The 25174-nt window shown below is 42.6% G+C and overlaps 1 protein-coding gene across 1 annotated transcript in view; it reads left to right on the top strand.

Annotated features, from left to right (window-relative positions):
- PCYT1B (phosphate cytidylyltransferase 1, choline, beta) overlaps positions 1-24887 on the top strand; it is a 141925-nt gene extending 117038 nt beyond the window's left edge. The window contains exon 8 of the mRNA XM_032619158.1: positions 20998-24887. Coding sequence (XP_032475049.1) covers positions 20998-21210 — 213 coding nt within the window. The 3' untranslated portion in view covers positions 21211-24887. The remainder of the gene's footprint in view (positions 1-20997) is intronic.
- Positions 24888-25174: the final 287 nt, after the last annotated feature.

The raw sequence follows: 25174 nt of genomic DNA, 5'->3' as shown, positions 1-25174 counted from the left end.
AGATAAGGGACCTGGAAGATAAAACAGTGGAAATAACTACCACAGAGCAGAATAAAGAAAAAAGAATGGAGGGCAGTCTCAGAGACCTCTGGGACAACATTAAACACACCAACATTCGAATTATAGGGGTGCCAGAAGAAGAGGAGGAAAAGGGACTGAGAAAATATTTGAAGGATTATAGTCGAAAACTTCCCTAATATGGGAAAGGAAATAGTCAGTCAAGGCCAGGAAGCACAGAGGGTGCCATACAGGATAAATCCAAGGAGAAACACGCCAAGACACATATTAATCAAACTGTCAAAAATTAAATACAAAGAAAAAAATATTAAAAGCAAGGGAAAAACAACAAATAACACACAAGGGAATCCCCATAAGGTTAACAGCTGATCTTTCAGCAGAAACTCTGCAAGCCAGAAAGGACTGGCAGGACATATTTAAAGGGATGAAAGGGAAAAACCTATGACCAAGATTACTCTACCCAGCAAGGATCTCACTCAGATTTGACCGAGAAATTAAAACCTTTACAGACAAGCAAAAGCTAAGAGAATTCAGTACCACCAAACCACCTCTGCAACAAATGCTAAAGGAACTTCTCTAGGCAGGAAACACAAGGGAAGGAAAAGACCTACAATAACAAACCCAAAACAATTAAGAAAATGGTAACAGGAACATACATATCGATAATTACCTTGAATGTAAATGGATTAAATGCTCCAACCAAAGATATAGACTGGCTGAATGGATACAAAAACATGACCTGTATATATGCTGTCTACAAGAGACCCACTTCAGACCTACGGACACAGACAGACTGAAAGTGAGGGGATGGGCAAAGATATTCCATGCAAATGGAAATCAAAAGAAAGCTGGAGTAGCAATTCTCATATCAGACAAAATAGACTTTAAAACAAAGACTATTAGAAGAGACAAAGAAGGACACTACATAATGAGCAAGGGATCGATCCAAGAAGAAGATAGAACAATTGTAAATATTTATGCACCCAACATAGGAGCACCTCAATACATAAGGCAAATGCTAACAGCCATAGAAGGGGAAATCAACAGTAACACAATCATACTAGGGGACTTTCACACCCCACTTTCACCAATGGACAAATCATCCAAAATGAAAATAAATAAGGAAACACAAGCTTTAAATGACACATTAAACAAGATGGAGTTAACTGATATTTATAGGACATTCCATCGAAAAACAACAGAATACACTTTCTTCTCAAGTGCTCATGGAACATTCTCCAGGATGGATCATATCTTGGGACACAAATCAAGCTTTGGGAAATTTAAGAAAATTGAAATTGTATCAAGTATCTTTTCTGACCACAATGCAATGAGACTAGATGTCAATTACAGGGGAAAAAAACTGGAATAATACAAACACCCGGAGGCTAAACAGTATGCTACTGAATAACCAAGAGATCACTGAATAAATCAGAGAGGAAGTCAAAAACTACCTAGAAACAAATGACAATGAAAACACGAAGACCCAAAACCTATGGGATGCAGCAAAAGCAGTTCTAAGAGGGAAGTTTGCAGCAATACAATCCTACCTCAAGAAACAAGAGAAATCTAAAATAAACAACCTAACATCACACCTGAAGCAATTAGAGAAAGAAGAACAAAAAACCCCCAAAGTTAGCAGAAGAAATCATGAAGATCAGATCAGAAATAAATGAAAAAGAAACGAAGGAGACGATAGCAAAAATCAATAAAACTAAAAGCTGGTTCTTTGAGAAGATAAACAAAATTGATAAACCATTAGCCAGACTCAACAAGAAAAAAAGGGAGAAGGCTCAATAGCATTAGAAATGAAAAAGGAGAAGTAACAACTGACACAGCAGAAATACAAACGATCATGAGAAATTACTACAAGCAACTCTATGCCAATAAAATGGACAACCTGGAAGATTTGGACAAATTCTTAGGAAAGCACAACCTTCCGAGACTAAACCAGGAAGAAACAGAAAATATAAACAGACCAATCACAAGCACTGAGATTGAAACTGTGATTAAAAATCTTCCAACAAACAAAAGCCCAGGACCAGATGGATTTACAGGCGAATTCTATCAAACACTTAGAGAAGAGCTAACACCTATCCTTCTCAAACTCTTCCAAAATATAGCAGAGGGAGGAACACTCCCAAACTCATTCTATGAGGCCACCATCACCCTGATACCAGACAATTATGTCACAAAAGAAAGAAAACTACAGGCCCATATCACTGATGAACATAGATGCGAAAGTCCTCAATAAAATACTAGCAAACACGGCTTCCCTGGTGGCGCAGGGGTTGACAGTCCGCCTGCCAATGCAGGGGACACGGGTTTGTGCCCCGGTCCGGGAATATCCCACATGCCGCGGAGCAGCTGGGCCCGTGAGCCGTGGCTGCTGAGCCTGCGCGTCCGGAGCCTGTGCTCTGCAACGGGAGAGGCCACAACAGTGAGAGGCCCGCGTACCGCAAGAAGAACAAAAACAAAAACAAAACTAGCAAACAGAATCCAGCAGCACGTTAAAAGGATCATACACCGTGATCAGGTGGGGTTTATCCCAGGAATGCAAGGGTTCTTCAATATGGTCAAATCAATCAATGTGATACACCATATTAACAAACTGAAGGATAAAAACCATATTATAATCTCAATAGACACAGAAAAAGCTTTCAAGAAAATTCAACAGGGCTTCCCTGGTGGCGCAGTGGTTGAGAATCTGCCTGCGAATGCAGGGGACACGGGTTCGAGCCCTGGTCTGGGAGGATCCCACATGCTGTGGAGCAATTAGGCCCGTGAGCCACAACTACTGAGCCTGCATGTCTGGAGCCTGTGCTCCGCAACAAGAGAGGCCGTGATAGTGAGAGGCCCGTGCACTGCGATGAAGAGTGGCCCCTGCTTGCCACAACTAGAGAAAGCCCTCGCACAGAAACGAAGACCCAACACAGCAAAAATAAATTAATAAACTCCTACCCCCAACATGTAAAAAAAAAAACCAAAACATTCAACACCCATTTATGATAAAAACTCTCCAGAAAGTAGGCATAGAGAGAACTTACCTCAACATAATAAAGGCCATATATGACAAACCCATAGCCAACATCATGCTCAATGGTGAAAAACTGAAAACACTTCCACTAAGATCAGGAACAAGACAAGGTTGCCCACTCTCACCACTCTTATTCAACATAGTTTTGGAAGTTTTAGCCCGAGCAATCAGAGACGAGAAAGAGAGAAAAGGAATCCAAATCGGAAAAGAAGTAAAACTGTCACTGTTCGCACATGACATGATACTCTACGTGGAGAATCCTAAAAATGCTACCAGAAAACTACTAGAGCTAACCAATGAATTTGGTAAAGTTGCAGGATACAAAATTAATGCACAGACATCTCTTGCATTCCTATGCACTAATGATGAAAAATCTGAAAGAGAAATTAAGGAAACACTCGCATTTACCACTGCAACAAAAAGAATAAAATACCTAGGAATAAACCTACCTACGGAGACAAAAGACCTGTATGCAGAAAACTATAAGACACTGATGGAAGAAATTAAAGATGATATAAATAGGTGGAGAGATATACCATGTTCTTGGATTGGAAGTATCAACATTGTGAAAATGACTATACTACCCAAAGCAATCTACAGATTCAGTGCAATCCCTGTCAAACTACCAGTGGCATTTTTCACAGAATTGGAACAAAAAATTTCACAATTTATACGGATACACAAAAGACCCCAAATAACCAAAGCAATCCTGAGAAAGAAAAATGTAGCTGGAGGAATCAGGCTCCCTGACTTCAGACTATACTACAAAGCTACAGTAATCAAGACAGTATGGTACTGGCACATAAACAGAAATATAGATAGATGGAACAGGATAGAAAGCCCAGAGATAAACCTACACACATATGGTCACTTTATCTTTGATAAAGGAGGCAAGAATATACAGTGGAGCCAAGACAGCCTCTTCAATAAGTGGTGCTGGGAAAACTGGACAGCTACATGTAAAAGAATGAAATTAGAACAACCCTAACACCACACACAAAAATAAACTCAAAATGGATTAAAGACCTAAATGTAAGGCCAGACACTATCAAACTCTTAGAGGAAAACATAGGCAGAACACTCTATGACATACATCACAGCAAGATCCTTTTTGACCCACCTCCTAGGGAAATGGAAATAAAAACAAAAATAAACAAATGGGACCTAATGAAACTTCAAAGCTTTTGCACAGCAAAGGAAAGCATAAACAAGACCAAAAGACAACCCTCAGAATGGGAGAAAATATTTGCAAATGAAGCAACTGACAAAGGATTAATCTCCAAAATATACAAGCAACTCATGCAGCTCAGTATCAAAAAACGAATAATCCAATCCAAAAATGGGCAGAAGACCCAAACAGACATTTCTCCAAAGAAGATATACAGATTGCCAACAAACACATGAAAGGATGCTCAACATCACTAATCATTAGAGTAATGCAAATCAAAACTACAAGAGGTATCACCTCACACCAGTCAGAATGACCATCATCAAAAAATCTAGAAACAATAAATGCTGGAGAGGGTGGGGAAAAAGGGAACCATCTTGCACTGTTGGTGGGAATGTAAATTGATACAGCCACTGTGGAGAACAGTATGGAGGTTCCTTAAAAATCTAAAAATAGGGCTTCCCTGGTGGCGCAGTGGTTGAGAGTCCACCTGCCGATGCAGGGGACACGTGTTCCTCTCCCGGTCTGGGAAGATCCCACGTGCCACGGAGCGGCTAGGCCCGTGAGCTGTGGCCGCTGGGCCTGCGCGTCCGGAGCCTGTGCTCCGCAACAGGAGAGGCCACAACAGTGAGAGGCCCGTGTACCGCAAAAAAAAAAAAAAAAAAACTAAAAATAGAACTACCATATGACCCAGCACTCCCACTACTGGTCATATACCCTGAGAAAACCATAATTCAAAAAGAGTCATGTACCAAAATGTTCATTGCAGCTCTATTTACAATAGCTCGGAGATGGAAACAACCTAAGTGTCCATCATCGGATGAATGGATAAAGAAGATGTGGCACATATATACAATGGAATATTATTCAGCCATAGAAAGAAACGAAATTGAGTTATTTGTAGTGAGGTGGATGAACCTAGAGACTGTCATACAGAGTGAAGTAAGTCAGAAAGAGAAAAACAAATACCGTATGCTAACACATATATATGGAATCTAAAAAAAAAAAAATGGTTCTGAAGAACCTCGGGGCAGGACAAGAATAAAGACATAGACATAGAGAATGGACTTGAGGACACTGGGAGGGGAAAGGGTAAGCTAAGAAGAAGTTAGAGAGTGGCATGGACATATATACACTACCAAATGTAAAGTAGATAGCTAGTGGGAAGCAGCCTCATGGCACAGGGAGATCAGCTTGGTTCTTTGTGACCACCTAGAGGGGTGGGTTAGGGAGGGTGGGAAGAAGACGCAAGAGGGAGGGGATATGGGGATATATGTATACGAATAGCTGGTTCACTTTGTTATACAGCAGAAACTAACACAACAATGTAAAGCAATTTTATTTTTATTTTTTTAAACATATTTATTGGAGTATAATTGCTTTACAATGGTGTGTTAGTTTCTGCTGTATAACAAAGTGTATCAGTTATACATATACACCTGTTCCCATTTCTCTTCCCTCTTGCATCTCCCTCCCTCCCTCCCTCCCTCCCACCCACTGTCCCCATCCCACCCCTCCAGGTGGTAACAGAGCACCGAGCTGATCTCCCTGTGCTATGAGGCTGCTTCCCACTAGCTATCTATTCTACGTTTGATAGTGTATGTATGTCCATGCCACTCTCTCACTTAGTCACTGCCTACCCTTCCCCCTCCCCACATCCTCAAGTCCATTCTCTAGTAGGTCTGTGTCTTTATTCCCGTCTTACCCCTAGATTCTTCATGACCTTTTCTTTCTTTCTTAAATTCCATATATATGTGTTAGCATACGGTATTTTTCTCTTTTTGACTTACTTCACTCCGTATGACAGACTCTAGGTCCATCCACCTCACTACAAATAACTCAATTTCGTTTCTTTTTATAGATGAGTAATATTCCATTGTATGTATGTGCCACATCTTCTTTACCCATTCATCTGTTGATGGACATTTAGGTTGCTTCCATGTCCTGGCTATTGTAAATAGAGCTGCAATGAACATTTTGGTACATGACTCTTTTTGAATTACGGTTTTCTCAGGGTATATGCCCAGTAGTGGGATTGCTGGGTCATACGGTAGTTCTATTTGTAGTTTTTTAAGGAACCTCCATACTGTTCTCCATAGTGGCTGTACCAATTCACATTCCCACCAACAGTGCAAGAGTGTTCCCTTTTCTCCACACCCTCTCCAGCATTTATTGTTTCTAGATCTTTTGATGATGGCCATTCTGACTGGTGTGAGATAAAGCAATTTTATTATACTCCAATAAAAATGTTAAGAAAAACAAACTACTGCCTAATCTAACGTCTTACAGATTTACACCAGTGTTTCCTCTAAGATCCTTTTTTTTTTTTTTTTTTGCGGTACACGGGCCTCTTACCGTTGTGGCCTCTCCCGTTGCAGAGCACAGGCTCTGGACGCGCAGGCTCAGCGGCCATGGCTCACGGGCCCAGCTGCTCCGCGGCATGTGGGATCCTCCTGGACCAGGGCACGAACCCGTGTCCCGTGCATCGGCAGGTGGACTCAACCACTGCGCCACCAGGGAAGCCCTAAGATCCACTGAGTTAATTTTTATATGTCTTATGGACTAAGGTTCAAATTTATTCTTTTGGATATGGATATCCATTGTCTATCACCATTTGTTGATAAGGATACTCTTGACATCCTTGTTGAAAATCAATTTACTTTTGATATATGGGTTTATTTCTAAGTGTTGTCATCTTAATAATATTAAATCTTCCAATCCATGAACACAGGATGTCTCTCCATTTACTTAGGTCTTTAGTTTCTTTCAACAATGATTTGCAGTATACAAGTCTTATATTCATTGATTAAATTTACTCATAAATATTTTTTTCTTTTTGTTATTTTAACTGGATTTAAAAATTTTTTTAGATTGTTTATTGCTAATGTATAGAAATACAACTGATTTTTTTCTATATTCTTAAAAAAAAAGTCCTGGAGATGTAATGTGCAGCATGGTAATAGTTAATAACACTCTTGCCTATTTGAAAGTAGATCTTAAAAGTTCTCATCACAGAAATTGGCAACCATGTATGGTAACAGATTAACAAGACTTATTGTGATCATTTACATATATATATATATACACACATACATATATATGTACATATTATGTGTTTTATAGATATATATATATGTTGTACACCTGAAACTAATATAACAAATGTCAATTATACCTCAGAAAATATATACATGAACATAGACTTTTCTCCTCTGTTGTTTACTGCTATATCCTCAGCATTTAGATTAATCCTCAAACCATACATAGTGTGCTGTTGGTAAATGTTTGTTGAAGCAATGAATCTTTTGTGAGCTTTCAGATTCTCCATGCCAGGAAAACCCTCCATAATATTTTATGAGAGACAAAATGTTTCTTTTCAACACCATCTTAGAAATACTTTAGCCATGCTAGCAGAAAAACAAACCCATCATATGTATATGCGTACACATGTACATATACATACATATACAGTTATTTATGCATACCTCATTTTGTTTATCCATTCATCCATCGATAGACATTTAGAGTGTTTCCACTTTTTGGCTATGAACATTACTATACAAGTATCTATTTAAGTCTCTGCTTTCAAGTCTTTTTGGGTATATACCCAGAAGTAGAATTGTTAAACCATATGATAATGCTTTTTAATTTTTTTGAGGAACTGCCATACTGTTTTCCATAGTGGCTGCACCAGTTTACATTCCCTTGGCAACGCACGGAAGTTCTAATTTCTCCAGCACTTGTTGTTTTCTGTTTGTTCCTTATAATAGCCATTTTCATGGCATTGCTAAGTTTTAAGACTTAATTTTGAGAAAAGAAATATAAAATGCAGTTCGTAGATCTGAACTAGATTTCCCACTTGTCTTTTGGACAGTTTGAAAAATTTGTCTTCCAACAAATATTCAATAAAACATGAGTAAACATGAAAAGCTTCCTACTATGAAAGTTATGGAGAGCTGGTCATGAGCAGGGGCTCACTTCCTAGCTGGGTAGCCTTGAGCAAGTTCATTTACCTCTCAGCCACTTCCTAGGGTTGTTGGGAGGATTAAATTTTCTCATACTTTAAAGCCCTTTATAACAGTGCTGGGTACCCAGGGCACGTGTCGGGCACTGTTTCAGGGTGAGTTGTTGCTTACTGATTTGCACAGAACTGAAACTCTCCATGAGTTCCATCTTGAATATCAGGAGGTCCAAACCATCTGTAACTAGGATATTTTTTATTTCCTTTTCGGTGGTGCCAGAATATATCTGAAACGCTGAAACCTTTAAATGCATGTGTCAAGACATTTACTGCCTTACTAGATATTAAGAACTTTTTTTTTAAAAGGGAAAACATTGCAGGAGGGGAGGGGAAATAGAAATTTATTTTCATGTGGACAGGACTATAAATGGGATTATTTTCTTGGGAGAAAACTTTATAAATGGAAACCTCTTAATACAGCAAAAGACTGAATTTAAATTCAGTCTTGTCTCTTTGAAAATGCCATGCCACGGTCTTCATTATTTGTTATATTTCTAAAGTGCTTTTCTTCCCAGGAAGCTCATTACAAACTGTCTCCTGACCTGATTCAGTTCAGCTCCTTCACAGGGGAACCACCCTTCAAAATGCACCAGAAACAGATCAGAGAGCTTGCAAATCAAGACCCATAGCTGTTTTGCCTGGATACTGCATTTTATGAAGTGTGACACCACTGTTTATCATTAAGGGTTCAAATGATTTCATCCCCTTAGGCAGAATATTCAGTTATGAGCTTGAGTCAAACTGTAGTTGACAAGTTGGAGATTCCTTAGAAAGTGGGCTTCTAATGGAAATGCTGACAATCCATTAACAGCAAGAGGGCTAGTGGCTGCCACTAAAAATATACTTAAAGATTACAGTAATAAAAACACATATTTTAAAATGCCTGCTAGGGGCTTCCCTGGTGGTACAGTGGTTGAGAATCCGCCTGCCTATGCCAGGGACACGAGTTCGAGCCCTGGTCCGGGAAGATCCCACATGCCGAGGAGCAACTAAGCCCATGCGCCACAACTACTGAGCCTGCTTTCTAGAGCCCGCGAGCCACAACTACTGACCCATGTGCCACAACTACTGAAGCCCACACGCCTAGAGCCCGTGCTCCACAACATGAGAAGCCACCACAATGAGAAGCCCGCGCACCGCAACGAAGAGCAGCCCCTGCTCGCCGCAACTAGAGAAAGCCCGCGCGCAGCAACGAAGACCAACGCAGCCAAAAATAAATTTAAAAAAATTTAAAAACAGAAATGCCTGTTAGAAGTTCAAGGATATTTTTTTCATGTTGCCGTTAATAATAGGCCACCCTATCCTTTTGGCATTTGATTTTGTCTCATAAATGGGCTTAATCTAAATTAATGCTGTTGTACTACAGCATTTGTTTCTGTTTGATTTTGAGGGGTTTGGATGTCTTCTGGCAGAATTATCAATGCCTTTAATGGAAGATGAATAATCGGTGTATTCGTAGAATTATGGAGTTTTAAATCTGGAAAGGATCTCAGTGATCAGCAAGTCATCTCTCTTGTATCTGCTAGAGGAGATTTGAGCTCCTGAAAAGTAACGGGCTACAACTTAAAAAGGGAAAATGACTGCGGGGGAATTGATGTTGTGCCTGAGGCCTTAATATTTTCTTACCTGTGACATTATTGCAATGCCCTTTGGCCTAATCTCCTTGCCTCAATTATCTTTCTTTCTTCCTACCGTATCTTTTTTTTGATGGTAAAAATAGGGTGTTCATTGTAGAACTATTAGAAAGTAAAGAAAATAATAAACTAAGAATCACCTCTAGCCTCATCACCCAGAGTAGTCACTGCTAATATTTGGCAGGTATTGCCCCCATCTTTTTTCCATCTACATGTATATATTTCCTTGCTACATGTATATATTTTTCTATTCTAAAATCATTTTTACTTTGCAATAGCTCATGAACATTTTCTCACATTACTGAATATTCTTTAAGGACTTGATTTTCATCAGCTGCTTAGTGTATAATCTCAGACTTGTGCAAGATCTCTCTAACCTGTTTAGGGAGTTTGACGTTTTGTCTGTTGACACTGCAATGAATGTCCATGTACACAAATTTACATCTCTGACCGTCTCCTCAGGAAAAAAAGTTTTTGTGCCTATTTGCCCAATTACCCCTCCGAACGGCACTACTATTTTACCCTTCCACCAGCAGTAACAGGAGTGTAGTCTTTTTCCTGAGCCCTCACCAACACTGGCCATTACCAATTAAAAAAAAATCTTGGCGGAGTGACATCAAGATGGCAACATAGGTCATTCCTGACTTTGTTCTCCCTCACAAGAGAACTATTCACAGAGAAGACACCACTGAGAGAATCCTAGAACACTTGGGTGAGGCTGAAGCACGCCCTGCACCACAGAGACCAAGACAGGTGGCATTAGAAGGGTAAGAGGAGCCGCTATGTGCTCACCGTACTGCCCCTCCCCTAGGCCGGCATGGCACCGTGGAGAAATCTCCCCCGAGCCTCTGGTTCCTCCAGTGGCGAAAGAGGCCCAGATGGACATCCAGCTCTCCCAGCACTGTGGGTTCTTTCTTGCGAGACCATCTCTGGTCTTACCCCGTGGTGACTGCAGAGGAATCTGAAGGACTTGACCACTGAGAATCTCATCATGCCACAACCAGCACTCTGATCTTGGCGGACTGAGTTCCTATGTGCAGTGCCCAAGTAGTAGCCCCAGCCAGCCACTTTGTCCATCTGCAGAGTCGAGTCATTGGCACCATCTGACCTGGGAACTCAGTGGAGTCCGAGTCTGTCTGATTTGGGTCCTCAAACAAAGATTTTTGGCCCTGGAGCCCGGTCTGTCCCCATGCATGCAGGGGAGCTGAGTTTTAACCCCCACTGACTGCTGAGTGAAGCTCCCAGCCCCACCCAACTAGAAAGCCTTGCCAGAACACCTGGGAAGCTGCATAGCCCAGCAATACTTGAGCACAGAGTCTGGCAGGCAGAGCTTACAGACGGCAGAGCAAAGCCAGTGGCTGTGTTCAGCTACGGAACTTAGGGTGCAGGTCAGCTTGAATCAAGACCACCAACAAAGAGCCTTTCTGGCCTTGGAATTAGTTCTCCCACCGTGCCCAGGAAGGGAACCTAATTCACAGCCCCACTCGTTGCTGAATACGCCTTGCGGCCCAGCCCACCCGACCAGAGAATCTAACTAGAGCACACGGGAAGCTGCCTAGCTCATCCAACAACCCTGTGTACAGTGGCACTTGAACAGAGAGCAAAACTGGTTTCCCTGTCTGGCCAGGGAATTCAGTACACACTCTTGCCTGACTCAGGTCCCCAAACAACAAGCCGTACAGGCCCTGGAGCCTATTCTGCTGACCTACCAGGGAAGAGAGGGTGATTCATGGCCTCACCTACCAGTGAGTATAGTACCCAGTCATGACCATCTAGTTATCCTGACCAGAAAACCCAGGAAGCTGTGGAGCCCAAGCTACAGCCTCACTTGTGCAGGGAACCAAATCAGCAGTCCTATCCAACTGTTCTCAGGCAGCAGCAAGCCCTCCCTGCCCCGTCACCTCAGAACTTGGGCAGTGGCCTCACCCCAAAATAAACCCTGATAGCAAACCATTCCTGCCCAAGGATGTTACCAGCAAACACATCCAGAAACCCAAAGTGAGCTGACTGTCTCTCTCTGCCGAAGTACACATGTAAAGTCTGGAAGAGAAGACCACTTACTCAAATGTGCATATACCAATGTAAGAAATCAAGGATCATGAAAAATATGGTTAATATGACAGCAAAGGAAACTAATAAAGCTCCACCTACTGACCCTAAATAAACGGACATCTCTGAACTTTCAGACAAAGAATTCAGAATAATCCTCCTAAAGAAGTTTAGTGAACTACAAGCACACAGAGACAACACAATTAGGAAAACCATACATGAACAAAATGAGAAACTCAAAGAAATAGGAACCATCAAAAAAAAAAAAAAAAAAAAAAACCCCAAACAGAAACCCTAGAGCTGAAAAGTACGATGACTGAAGAACTCAACAATGAGCTTCAAAAGCAGACTCTACCAGGCACAAGAAACCTAGAAGTCAAGAAACTATCCAGTCAGGAGGAAAAAGAAAAGAACAATGAAGAAGAGTGAATAAAATCTATGGGAATTACAGGACACAATCAAAAGAAACAGTATGTGCATTATGGGAATTCCAGAAGGAGAAGATAAAGAGACAAAGTGTATTATTTAAATCAATAATGGCTGAAAACTTCCCATAACTTGGGAGAGAAAGGGACATCCAGATCCATAAGGCACAAAGGACACCAAATAGGTTAAAACCTGAGTAGGGCTACACTGAGATTATAATTAAATTGTCAAAAGTCAAAGACAAAGAATTTTGAAAGCAGCAAGAGAAAAGAGAAATTACAAACACTGGAACCCTCATAAGACTTCTGGTAGATTTCTCAACAGAAACGTCTGATGTCAGGAGAGAATGGAACGGTATATTCAAATTTTTGAAAAAAACCATCAACCAAGAATTCTATGCCTGGCAAAGCTATCCTTCAGAAATGAAGGAGAGATAAAGGTATTCCTGAAGAAACAAAACCTGAGGGAGTTTATCACCACTAGATCTGCCTTACAAGAAAGGCTAAAGGGAGTTCTTTGAGTAAAAGGACACTAAATAACATCATAAAACATAAGAAGGTAGCATAAAACTCACTGGTAATGGTAATTATATAGTCAAAGTTAGATTCTATAATGTAACAGTGGTACATAATTCACATAACTGTACGTTAAAGGTTAGAAAACAGGACTTCCCTGCTGGTGCAGTGGTTGAGAATCCGCCTGCCAATGCAGGGGACACGGGTTTGATCCCTGGTCTGGGAAGATCCCACATGCCTGTGCACCAAACTATAGAGCCTGTACTCTAGAGACTGTGAGCCACAACTACTGAGGCCGTGTGTCACAGCTACTGAGGCCCGCATGCCTAGAGCCCCTGCTCTGCAACGAGAAGCCACTGCAATGAGAAGCCTGCACACCACAACAAAGAGTAGACCCCAGTCGCCACAACTAGAGAAAGCCTGCACACAGCAATGAAGACCCAATGAAGCCATAAATAAATAAATAAATAATACTTTAAAAAGTTAGAAAACATAGTAAAAATAACCATGACTACAATAATTTGATATTGGTTACACAATATTTAATAATATATCAACTGTCCAGCAACAATAACCTAAAATGTGAGGGAGAGGACAAGCAAAAGTAAAGTTTAGGAAGTCTATTGAACTTAAGTCATTATCAGTTTAAAATAGTGTGTTATTATTTTAACATAGTCTATGTAAGCCTCATGGTAATGATAAGGCAAAAACCTGTAGTATTTACACAAAAGAACATGATAAAGTTGTCAAAGCATACTGATACCAAAAGACATCAAAACACACACAAAAAACACAGCAAAATATGAAACAAGGAACAGAGGAACTACAAAACAGCCAGAAAACAATTAACACAATGGCAATAATAAGTCCTTCCCTATCAATAATTACTTTTAACATAAATGGACTAGATTCTGCAATCAAAAGATACAGAATGGCTAAATGGTTAAAAAAAAAAACAAGATCCGACAATATGTTGCCCACGAGAGCTTCACTTTAACCTTAAAGACACACACAGACTGAAAATAAAGGAGTGGAGCTCAATATTAAAAAAACAAACAACCCAATCCAAAAATGGGCAGAAGACCTAAATAGACATTTCTCCAAAGAAGACATACGGATGGCCAAGAAGCACATGAAAAGCTGCTCAACATCACTAATTATTAGAGAACCGCAAATCAAAACTACAATGAGATATCACCTCACACCAGTTAGAATGGGCATCATCAGAAAATCTACAAGCAATAAATGCTAGAGAGGGTGTGGAGAAAAGGGAACCCTCTTGCACTGTTGATGGGAATGTAAATTGATCTAGCCAATATGGACAACAGTATGGACGTTCCTTAAAAAACTGAAAATAGAATTACATATGACCCAGCAATCCCACTACTGGGCATATACCCAGAGAAAACCATAATTCAAAACGACACATGCACCCCAACGTTCATTGCAGCACTATTTACAATAGCCATGTCATGGAAGCAGTCTAAGTGCCCATCGACAGACGTAATGGATAAAGAAGATGTGGTACATATATACCATGGAATATTTACTCAGCTATAAAAAGGAAAGAAATTGGGTCATTTGTAGAGACGTGGATGGATCTGGAGACGGTCATACAGAGTGAAGTCAGTCAGAAAGAGAAAAACAAATATCGTATATTAACGCATATATGTGGAACCTAGAAAAATGGTACAGATGAACCGGTCTGCAGGGCAGAAATAGAGACACAGATGTAGAGAACAAATGTAGGGACACCAAGGGGGGAAAGTGGCAGGGGGGGTGGTGGTGGTGGGATGAACTGGGAGATTGGGATTGACATGTATACACTAATATGTATAAAATAGATAACTAATAAGAACCTGCTGTATAAAAAAATTAAATTTAATTTAAAAATTAAAAAATAAATAAAATTTTAAAAAACAAACAGAAAAAAAAGAAAGGGGTGGAAAAAGATAATCCAAGCAAATGGTATGTTTTAAGAAGTCAGGGGTAGGTGTACTTACATGAGACAAAATAGACTTTATAGTAAAAATAGTACAAAGAGACAAAGAATGTCAACATATAATGATAAAGGGGTCAATCCATCAAGAAGATATAATAATTGTAGATATTTATGCATCCAACGTTGGAGCACCCAAATATATAAAGCAGACCTAAATTGAGAAACAGCAATACAATAATAGTTGGCTACTTTAATACCCCACTCTCAACAATGGATAGATCATCCACACAGGGAATCAATAAAGAAACAGTGGATATGAACAACGCAATAGATCAACTGAACCTAAGAGACATATACAGGATATTCTATCCAATAACAGCCGAACATACACTCCTAAGTGCTTATGGAACATTTTTTAGAATAGACCATATGTTAGGCCACAAAACAAGTCTAAGCAAATTTAAGAATATTGAAATCATACCAAGTATCTTCTCTGACCACAATGGTATGAAACTAGAAATCAGTAACAGGAAGAAAACTAGAAAATTCACAAATACATGGAAATTAAATAATATTCTCCTGACCCATCGAAGAAGAAATGAAAGGGGAAATAATTTATCTTGAGACAAATGAAAAATGGAAATACTACATACCAAAACTTATGGCATGCACCAAAAGCAATTCAAAGAGGGAAGTTCATAGCAATAAATGCCTACATTAAGAAATAAGAAAAGTCTCAAATAACGTAACTCTATACCTTAAGGAACCAGAAAGAGCAGAACAAACTGAGCCCAAAGTTAGCAGAAGGAAGGAAATAAAGATTAGAGCAGAAACAAATGAGATAGAGAATAGGAAGACAATAGAAAAGGTTAACAACACTTTAACAAAACTAAGAGTTAGTCCTTGGAAAAGATAAACAAGGTTGTCAGACCTTTAGCTAGACTCACCAAGAAACAAAGAGAGAGGACTCAAATCAACAAAATTATAAATGAAAAGGGAGACATTACCACTGATACCACAGAAATACAAAGGATTATAAGAGGCTACTATGAACAATTTATACACCAACAAACTGGACAAAATAGAATAAATGGACACATTTTTAGAAACATACAACCTAACAAGACTGAATCAGGAAGAAAGAGAAAATCTGGACAGACCAATTAGTATTAAGGAGATTGAATCATTAATCAAAAATCTCCCAATGAAGAAAAGCCCAGGACCAGATGGCTTCACTGGTGAATTTTAGCAAGCATTTGAAGAAGAATTAATGCCAATCCTTCTCAAACTCTTCCGAAAATACTGAGGAGGTGGGAAACTCCCAAACTCGTTTTACAAGGTCAGCATTACCCTCATACCAAAGCCAGAAAAGGACACTCTCAGAAAAGAAAACCATAGGCCAATATCCCTTAGGAATATAGATACAAAAATTCTCAGTAAAATACTAGCAAACTGAATTCAGCAGCACATTAAAAAGATCTTTCGCCATGACCAAGTGGGATTTATCCCCGAGATGCAAGGATAGTTCAGACACAAATCCATCAATGTGATGCATCAATTAATAGAATGAAAGGAAAAAAATCGTATGATCATCCCTATAGATGCTGAAAAAGCATTTGACAAAATTTAACAACTATTTATGACAGTTGTTAAAAACTACAAACTAGGTATAGAAGGAATATACCACAACATAATAAAGGCCATATATGACAGTCCCACAGCTAACATCATACTCAATTGTGAAAGGTTAAAAACTTGTCCTCTAAAATCAGGAACAAGGCAAGGCTGCCCACTCTCACCACTCCTGTTCAACATAGTACTCAAAGTCCTAGCCAGAGCAATCAGGCAAGAAAAAGATATAAAAGGCATTAGGATTGGAAAGGAAGAAGTAAAATAGTCTCTATTTGCATATGACATGATTTTATACGTAGAAAATTCTAAAGACTCCATCAGTAAACTGCTAGATCTAATCAATTCAGTAAAGTTGCAGGATACAAAATTAACATACAAAATCAGTAGCATTTCTGTACACTGATAATGAATTATATGGAAAAGAGACTTAAATTATCCCATTTACAGTAGCATCAAAAAGAACAGAATACTGGAGCTTCCCTGGTGGTGCAGTGGTTGAGAGTCTGCCTGCCGATGCAGGGGACGTGGGTTCGTGCCCCGGTCTGGGAAGATCCCACGTGCCGCAGAGCGGCTGGGCCCGTGAGCCATGGCCGCTGAGCCTGCGTGTCCGGAGCCTGTGCTCCACAGCGGGAGAGGCCACAACAGTGAGAGGCCCGTGTGCCACACACACACAATAAAGTATACTTAATTTAACCAAGGAGGTGAAAGATCTCTGCACTGAAAGCTACAAGACACTGAAGAAAGAAATCCAAGAAGACACTAATAACTGGAAAGATATCCCATGCTCATGGATTGAGAGGATTGTTAAAATGTCCATACTATCCCAAGTCATCTATAGATTCAATGCAATTCCCATCAAGATTCTAATGGCATTTTTTTTCAGAAATAGAAAAAAAGTCCTAAAATTTATATGGAAGCACAAAAGACCCTGTGTGGACAGCCAAAACAATCTTGAGAAAGAAGAACAAAGTGGGAGGCATCACACTTCTTGCTTTCAAACTATACTATAAAGCTGTAGTAATCAAAACAGCATGACAGGGCTTCCCTGGTGGTGCAGTGTTCAAGAGTCCGCCCGCTGATGCAGGGGACACGGGTTCTTGCCCCGGTCTGGGAAGATCCCACATGCCGCGAAGCGGCTGGGCCCGTGAGCCATGGCCGCTGAGCCTGCGCGTCCAGAGCCTGTGCTCCGCAATGGGAGAGGCCACAACAGTGAGAGGCCCGATACTGCAAAAAACAAAAACAAAAAAAACACAAAAAACAGCATGACAGTGGCATAATAACAGACACATAGACCAACAAAACAGAATTGAGATCCCAGGAGTAAACCCATGCAAGGGAGCCAAAAATACTCACTAGAGAAAAGACAGTATCTTCAATAAATGGTGCTAGAAAATTGGACATTTACATGTAAAAGAATTAAAGTAGACCCCTACCTTACACCACCCACGAAAATTGACTTGAAATAGATTAAGGATTTCAATGTGAGATCACAATCCATAAAATTCCCAGTAGAAAACATCAGAGCAAAACTCCTTGACATGGGTCTTAGCAATGATTTTTTGGATATGACACCTAAGGCACAAGCAACAAAATAAATGAGACTACATCAAACTGAAAAATTTTGCACGGCAAAAGAAACCACCTACAAAATTAAAAGGCAGCCTACGGAAAGGGAAAAAATATTTACAAACCATGTATCTGTTAAGGAATTAACATCCAAAATATATAAAGATCTCATAGAGTTGAGTAGCAAAAAAGCCAAGTAATCCAATTTAAAAATGGGCAAAGGACCTGAAAAGACATTTTTCCAAAGAAGATATACCAATGGTTAACAAGTACATGAAAAGATGTTCAACATCACTAAATCAATAGGGAAATGCAGATCGAAACCACAATGAGATATTATCTCACACCTGTTAGAGTGTGAGCAATAAAAAGACAAGAGAACAAATGCTGGCAAGTATGTAGAGAAAAGGGAATGCTTGTGCACTGTTGGTGGGACTGTCAACTGGTACAACCAATATGGAAACATTATGAAGGTTCCTCAAAAAATTCAAAATATGATCCAGAATTTCCACTTGTGGGAATACAGTTGACCCTTGAACAGGTTTGAACTGCATGGGTCCACTTATACTTGGATTGTTTTCAGTATTAAATACTAAGGTACTACATGATCTACAGTTGGTTGAATCCACAGACATAGAACTGTGAACGCCGAGGGCCCAACTCCAATGTTTTACACCGATTTTTCGACAGCAGAGGGTCAGCATCCATAACCCCCCCATTGTTCAAGGGTCAACTATTATATCTGAAGGAAATGAAAACACTGTGTTGAAGAGATAACTGCACCCGTGTTCATGGCAGCATTATTGGTAATAGTGAAGACATGGAAACAACCTAAGTGTCTGTCGATGGATGAATGGACAAAGTTGTGGTTTATACACACACACACACACACACACAATGGATTATTACTCATCCATATAAAAGGAGGAAATCCCACCATTTGTGATAACACGGATGGACCTTGAGGGCATTTTGCCAAGTGAAATAAGTCAGAAAAAGACAAATGCTGTATGATTTCACTGACAGATTGTGTTTACCAGAGGTAGGGAGTATGGGGAGGGGAAATTGCATGAAGGGGATCAAAAGGTACAAATTTCCAGTTATAAGTAAGTACTAGGCATGTAATGTACAACATGATCACCATAGTTAACATTGCTGTATGGTATATATACAGGTTTTGAGAGTACATCCTAAGAGTGTTCATCACAAGGAAAAAATATTTGTATCCATATGAGATGATGGATGTTAACTAACCTTATTGTAGTAATTATTTCACGATTTAAGTGAAATCATTATGCTGTACACCTTAAACGTATATAGTTTAAGAACCAGAAAGAGAAGTTCAGTTGTTCATACAATTGAATTGTATGTCAATTCTATCTCAAAACTGGAAAAACTTTTAAAAGGTTGGGAAGATGAAAAATATCTTTAGCAATCTGATATATTAAAAGAGCTATCTCACATCACTTTGCGTTAGTTTATTAGTGATGCCAAACATTTTTTAGAGTTCATTTATGTCTTTTGTGAGTTACCTGTATTTGCCAAATGGTCGTTATATTCTTTTTGGTTTCTAAGCTCTGTTTATATACTAAAATGCTTTATTTGTATTTAAATGTTGCAAAAATTCCCCCCTCCCCCCCTTTTTTTTTTTTTTGCAGTACGCGGGCCTCTCACTGTTGAGGCCTCTCCCGTTGCGGAGCACAGGCTCCGGACGCGCAGGCTCAGCGGCCATGGCTCACGGGCCCAGCCTACTCCGCGGCATGTGGGATCTTCCCGGACCGGGGCACGAACCCGTGTCTCCTGCATCGGCAGGCACACTCTCAACCACTGTGCCACTAGGGAAGCCCTCCCCCTTTTTTTCATTTGCCTTGTACCTTATTTCATAGTGGTTTGTTTTTTTTTTTTAGGTACAGACGTTTTAAATTTTCTATACGGCCAAACATCGATCTTTTTTTTTTAATGGTTTCTTTTTCTGCTTTTCTGCCCATACCCAAAGGTATTTCTACATCACCAATCTTACCATACCCTTCTCTTGATTAAAATCTTCCAGGGGCTCCTCAGGAGAAATCCATCCTCCTCCTGGTGCCCCAGCCTCAACTGCTGTCACCCTATAGGCACTTGGGGTCCAGTCAGGCCAAGCAGTTATGCTTAGCCCTGTCTACCTAGCACCTTCTGTTTGGAAAGCCAGTCCTCATCCAGCCCCACGGGCTCACCACCCATCTCCACCCCATCTTCCCGCATGTCACTGAAGCCCCAGCTTCGATATGACCACCAACTTTATCCTTTTCTCCCCCCCATGCCCCTCCTCACCCGGGTAACTCCACTCCAGCCCCCAGGGTCTCCTTGCTTGTCCTGGGACGTGCACTGCATGCTCCCTTCTCGGAGTTCTGTCTGGAACGTGCTTCCCGCCCCCCGATTGCCATTCATGTGGTCCCCTCCTCACCTCTTTCAGGTCTCTGCTCAGACAGCATCTTCTCAGTGAGGCCTTCCCTGAGCACCCTACTGACCTTTGCAGCCCACCTGTCTCCCCGGCCCACACCCCGATCTGCTAACCTCTCTCGTTGTAGTTTTCTCTCAGACAGTAGTTCCATCTGACACACCTCATATATTGTTTATTGTGTGATTCCTCCCTCATATCCACGAGGATAGGGATTTGTTTTATTTCCTGCTGCACTTCGAAGTACCGAGGACATTGCCATTTGCCTGGCACATCAGATAGCAGTTCGATGTGGAGATGGAGGAAAAGGTGGTAAGAAGGGATGAGTCCCAAGAACCAGCCGGGAAGATAATCTGATGTGGCAGCATCTTCCTGCCCCAGAATCTTACTCAGCCCCTCCCCAGAGATAGTCTGGGGAACACGGGCTGTCATGCGAACCTGCGTTTGTGCGTGCAGGTATTTAGAGCAGCAGCTGTCCTTCCTGCCTTGTTTGTTTCCCTACCACCTCAGAAGGCTCCTTTAACAGACGCCTTCTCTCCCTTCTCTCTCTAGAAGCAGATGTTCCAGGAGAGGAGCAGCCGGATGCTGCAGGCCTTGTCCCCGAAGCAGAGCCCTGTGAGCAGCCCCACCAGGAGCCGGTCCCCTTCACGCTCCCCGTCGCCCACCTTCTCGTGGCTCCCGAACAAAACCTCACCCCCCTCCTCACCCAAAGCCGCCTCAGCCTCCATCAGCAGCATGAGTGAGGGGGATGAAGATGAGAAGTAAAGGCTGCTGGGAGAAAACAAGAGCCACGCCACCCAGGCTGGGGGGAGGGCGGGGGCACGGGGGATGCCTGAGTGGTGTGGGAGCTGCAGCTCAGCCAGGAGACCCTGAGCTCTGCTAAGGGAAGGCCTTGAGACCAGCTCTCCGTCAGTCTCCACTCAGCCTAAGACTTGGACTCTGCATGGAGGTTTCCCGCCGGACAACCTATACAAACCTTCTTAGCATCATCTAGAACCACTCTACTTTAACCTTGCTAAGGAAAGATGAGGAGCACCCCGGGAGACTTGCACTGAGTGGGGTGCCTTCTGCTTTGGTCCTTACACTGGCCCCCACCAAGTACACCACCTGTGGAAGCGGCTGTTCCCTCAATCTACTTCCAGCTCCTAAGGGCCCTGCACGTTGCCTCCTACCACCCAAGCTCTGCCAGAATAAAGTTGTTTCCAGTAGAGGTGGCAAAGTGCTTCTGAAATAGTCAAGCTACAGACAAATGCCAACCTTCTCAGTTTAGCCACGAGACCTGATGTTGCAACACATCAGTTCTTTCCAGTTCCAGGAACGTGGCGTCTAGACCAAGCCTTGCTTTAGGCTACGTATATCAAAGGTCACCTAGTGTGAACCTCAACTTCTTATTCCAAGGACAGTTTCGTCAAGGAGAACGCCACCTAAGGCGTCATGTCTCCTGGTTGTACTCTTTCATCATTGGTTTGACTTGTTTTCCAGAAACTACCTTAATCTGTGGGAAATGCAACGAAACAGATCATATATATACATACATATATATATGTATGTGTGTATGTATATGTATATAAAGGAGCCGCTTTGCTTTGGCTCCAAGTTTAGCAGATGGTAGATGTTTCCTGAAGCTTCTCCTTCAAGGATGCTATTATGGAATGGCTTTTCCCATTTCTGACCAGTTAACAGTTTCATAGACCTCAAGTAACGGTTTGATGTACCAAACCACATAGTATACCAATAGGGGGTGCTACCTGCACGTATCTGTTCTATGTATGCTCCCAATACGCCATCCAGGGTGTGTACCGTGTGCAGTATGCATCTATGGTGGCGGCATTTTACATTATCCCCCTCTACTGCTCTCACCCTAATACCCTGCTGAAACCCTTGGTCTTAAGAACTACCTGGTTCCCTTGTGACTTGGGCACTTGGTCAAAAGCTCATCCTGCATTCCCGTAGAAATGTCCCAGCCACGCAATCAGCATGTTGTGTTCACAGCCTCCCGTCATCTTCCTGGGCAGAGGAAGGCTCTGAATAGTTTCGCCGAGCGAGGTGGAAACCTCAGCCGGACCTCAGCATCTGGACGTCCCAGGTAGTCCTGTAATTACCCACCTCCCCGGCCCTAGGTTTCAAATGGGATGAAGACACTAAGTACGCCTGCTGAGTTGTCTGAAGTTACTGTCCCCTAAGCACAGGTAGAAATGAGCAGGTAGAGGCAAGATGTAGAACCGCACTCTTGGGTAGAAGAGGCGTTGCCCGGCTGTCCCAGTAAAGCCAGAGGCCCGACACAGCAACTTGCGGACAGAGCCCGGCATCTCTTGTGACAGAAACTCTCCCTTTCAGAGACCTTGGGAAACAGCCTTCTGGGTGACAAGTGGGGCAACCAGTGAAGGAAGGTGGCATGTCTTTCCCCCTCGTGTTGGGGTTGAACTACCTCCCTACCCACCTGGAGATAAGTGGTGTTTGTTGGGAAGCAAAACCGTGAGGCTAAGCTGGCTGGGAACCCCCTTGTCTGGGCACTTCCTCCCGAACTGTGTCGAGCACTCACGGGGCAGAGAGCTGGTGGGAGCGTGGCGCGTGCGAAGAAAACTTGTCGCCGTCAAGGCCCACAGCACCGCTCTGCTGAGAGGGGCAAAGGCCCCGTTCTTCCACTGTGCCCGTTTGGTCTCTCTCCCGTCATGTACCCAGGGCACACTGGGCATCTATGCCCACCATCTCCTGAGCGGTGACAGGGTGAGGAGGCCCACTGGGGAAGGCAAGGCAGTCAGAACAAGGGAAGAGAAAAGGAGAAAGAGGTACCCGGAGAAAGGCAAGTAGGTTAAAGAAAATCTGCGCACTCAAACCGTTTCAGCGCCTCCCTTTGTAGGGGAAACTCTCTTGGGAAGGCCTTTTATGGGCTTTTGCCACGGCCCAGAGCAGATGAATCCATTTTTACCTGATTCCTGCTCTGGAAAAAGAGCTTGGAATTGATGTATCGGGCAGATTCTAAGTTTGCAGGCCTCGCACACCACACTGACAGGTGCCGCTTATATAACTCATCAGATTCAGTGCCATCCTAGCGGCCAATTATGGGAAATGACCAATGCCTGGGATATCCCAGGGATGGGCCGTAACAACCCACAAGTGGATTCTAGGTCTCACCCTCTGTCCCCCTCCTGACCTGTAACAATACCTCCCCACCCTAAGGCTACGAGATTACTGAGAAGGAATGAGGAGATTCTGCAACCCAGCTTTTGATGCTTCCTGGCCACCAGTTTGTCCCTGCCCCTCCTCTCCTGCTTGGGAGGAGATGGGGCGGCTCTTTGTTTGGGCCGGCCACTCAACAGTAATGGCCAAGAGTGCGTTAAGGCTGGAATGAGAGACGTACAAAGTGTGACGCAAGCTTGCAGAGGTAAGCGGGAATGACAAAAAGCAAGGAAAGGTTCTTTTGCCCTAGACAGGGAAGGAAGCTTCAGACTGAGGGCTGGAGAAGAACAGTTTAGGTCATGGAAGGAGGCAGGTTACATGAAGATGGGCAGGAAGGGGGGCGTACTTCCTTTCCGCTCCCTTACAAGTGTCACTCACTCCCTAACAGGTAAAGGAGCCAGGCTTTCTTTCACAGACACCCAAGGTTAGTGGGTACCTGTGCAGGATGTGGGTTCCCGTCCCCCCCACCCCGTCCAGCTTCCCCATTTCAGCCCTTCTCCATTAGCTGCCACATCTTCCTCCTGGGGACCCTGAAATCAAATGTTCACCAGCTAAAAACATGGGGCAACTGTAATGTCGCAGTCACATTGAATGGCCCGTCTCTGGCAAGCCAACTCCCGTGGGCCAGGACTTTACAAAGGCAAAGGAAACCAGCCCCAAGAGGAGTGATCCCAAGACCTAAGTCTGCCTTCTGACCTGCTGTGCGGGGAAGAGACACAGCTGCGGGATGGCCAGCTTGCTCCATGCCTTAGGCTGGAGTTACTGAGAGTCCATCCTTGGAGGGCGGGACGGGAAGAGCATGGATTCGTTCTCTCCATCTTCGGGACTTACCACCCAGGCATGCCCCAGGGAGAGATTGCGACCTACACTCAGCTGAATCAGATGAACCCGAAGGGAGCAGAGATGTCCCTGTTCCTCAGGCATCCGTTCAGCACTAGTCTTGGCCATCAGATTTGTCCTTTTTTAAAAAAACACAATGAGCTCATGAGGCGTTTGCAACTTTTACTTTCTCTCTAGACTTGAGTTTTTTGTTGTGTCCCTGCAATGTGTCCCGGGACAAAGCCATAAGATCATACATACTTAAGACTATGCTGTACACGTGAGACAAGACGACGACTCGTCTGGGTTAAAGCCCGACCTTACGCCCAAGCATCTGCCCTGGTGCTGAATAACGTGAACTTCCGGAATCAGCCCCACCCCTCCCCAACCCGCTCCTACCCCTGCACATGCCCCTCCCCGCTCCAGACCCACCCCTGCTCGCCAACGGGACACGGCATTGCCAACGTGTTTATAAATAAAGGGATGCAGAATTGCACTTTGCTTACTGTGTTTCTTAAAAGTGTGGTGCTGTGCGTTCCTACTTATGAGCTCTGGCGCAATACGGAAGAGTGCAGGTGCGGCCGCTATCGTGCCTCCGCCCGGCCGGGCCCCAGCCCTTCAGAATGATGGGTCTGCGTGCCGTGCAGCGCGGGGCCAAGCCTGGAGTTGCCAGCTGGCTCACGCCTGACGTGGAAACAACCTAAAGGTCCATCAGCAGAGGAGTGGATGA

Source organism: Phocoena sinus, chromosome X (genome assembly GCF_008692025.1).
Source record: "Phocoena sinus isolate mPhoSin1 chromosome X, mPhoSin1.pri, whole genome shotgun sequence".
Taxonomy (NCBI): Eukaryota; Metazoa; Chordata; class Mammalia; order Artiodactyla; family Phocoenidae; genus Phocoena; species Phocoena sinus.
Note: the sequence above shows the minus strand (reverse complement) of the source record. Positions and strands in the feature narration are given on the sequence as shown.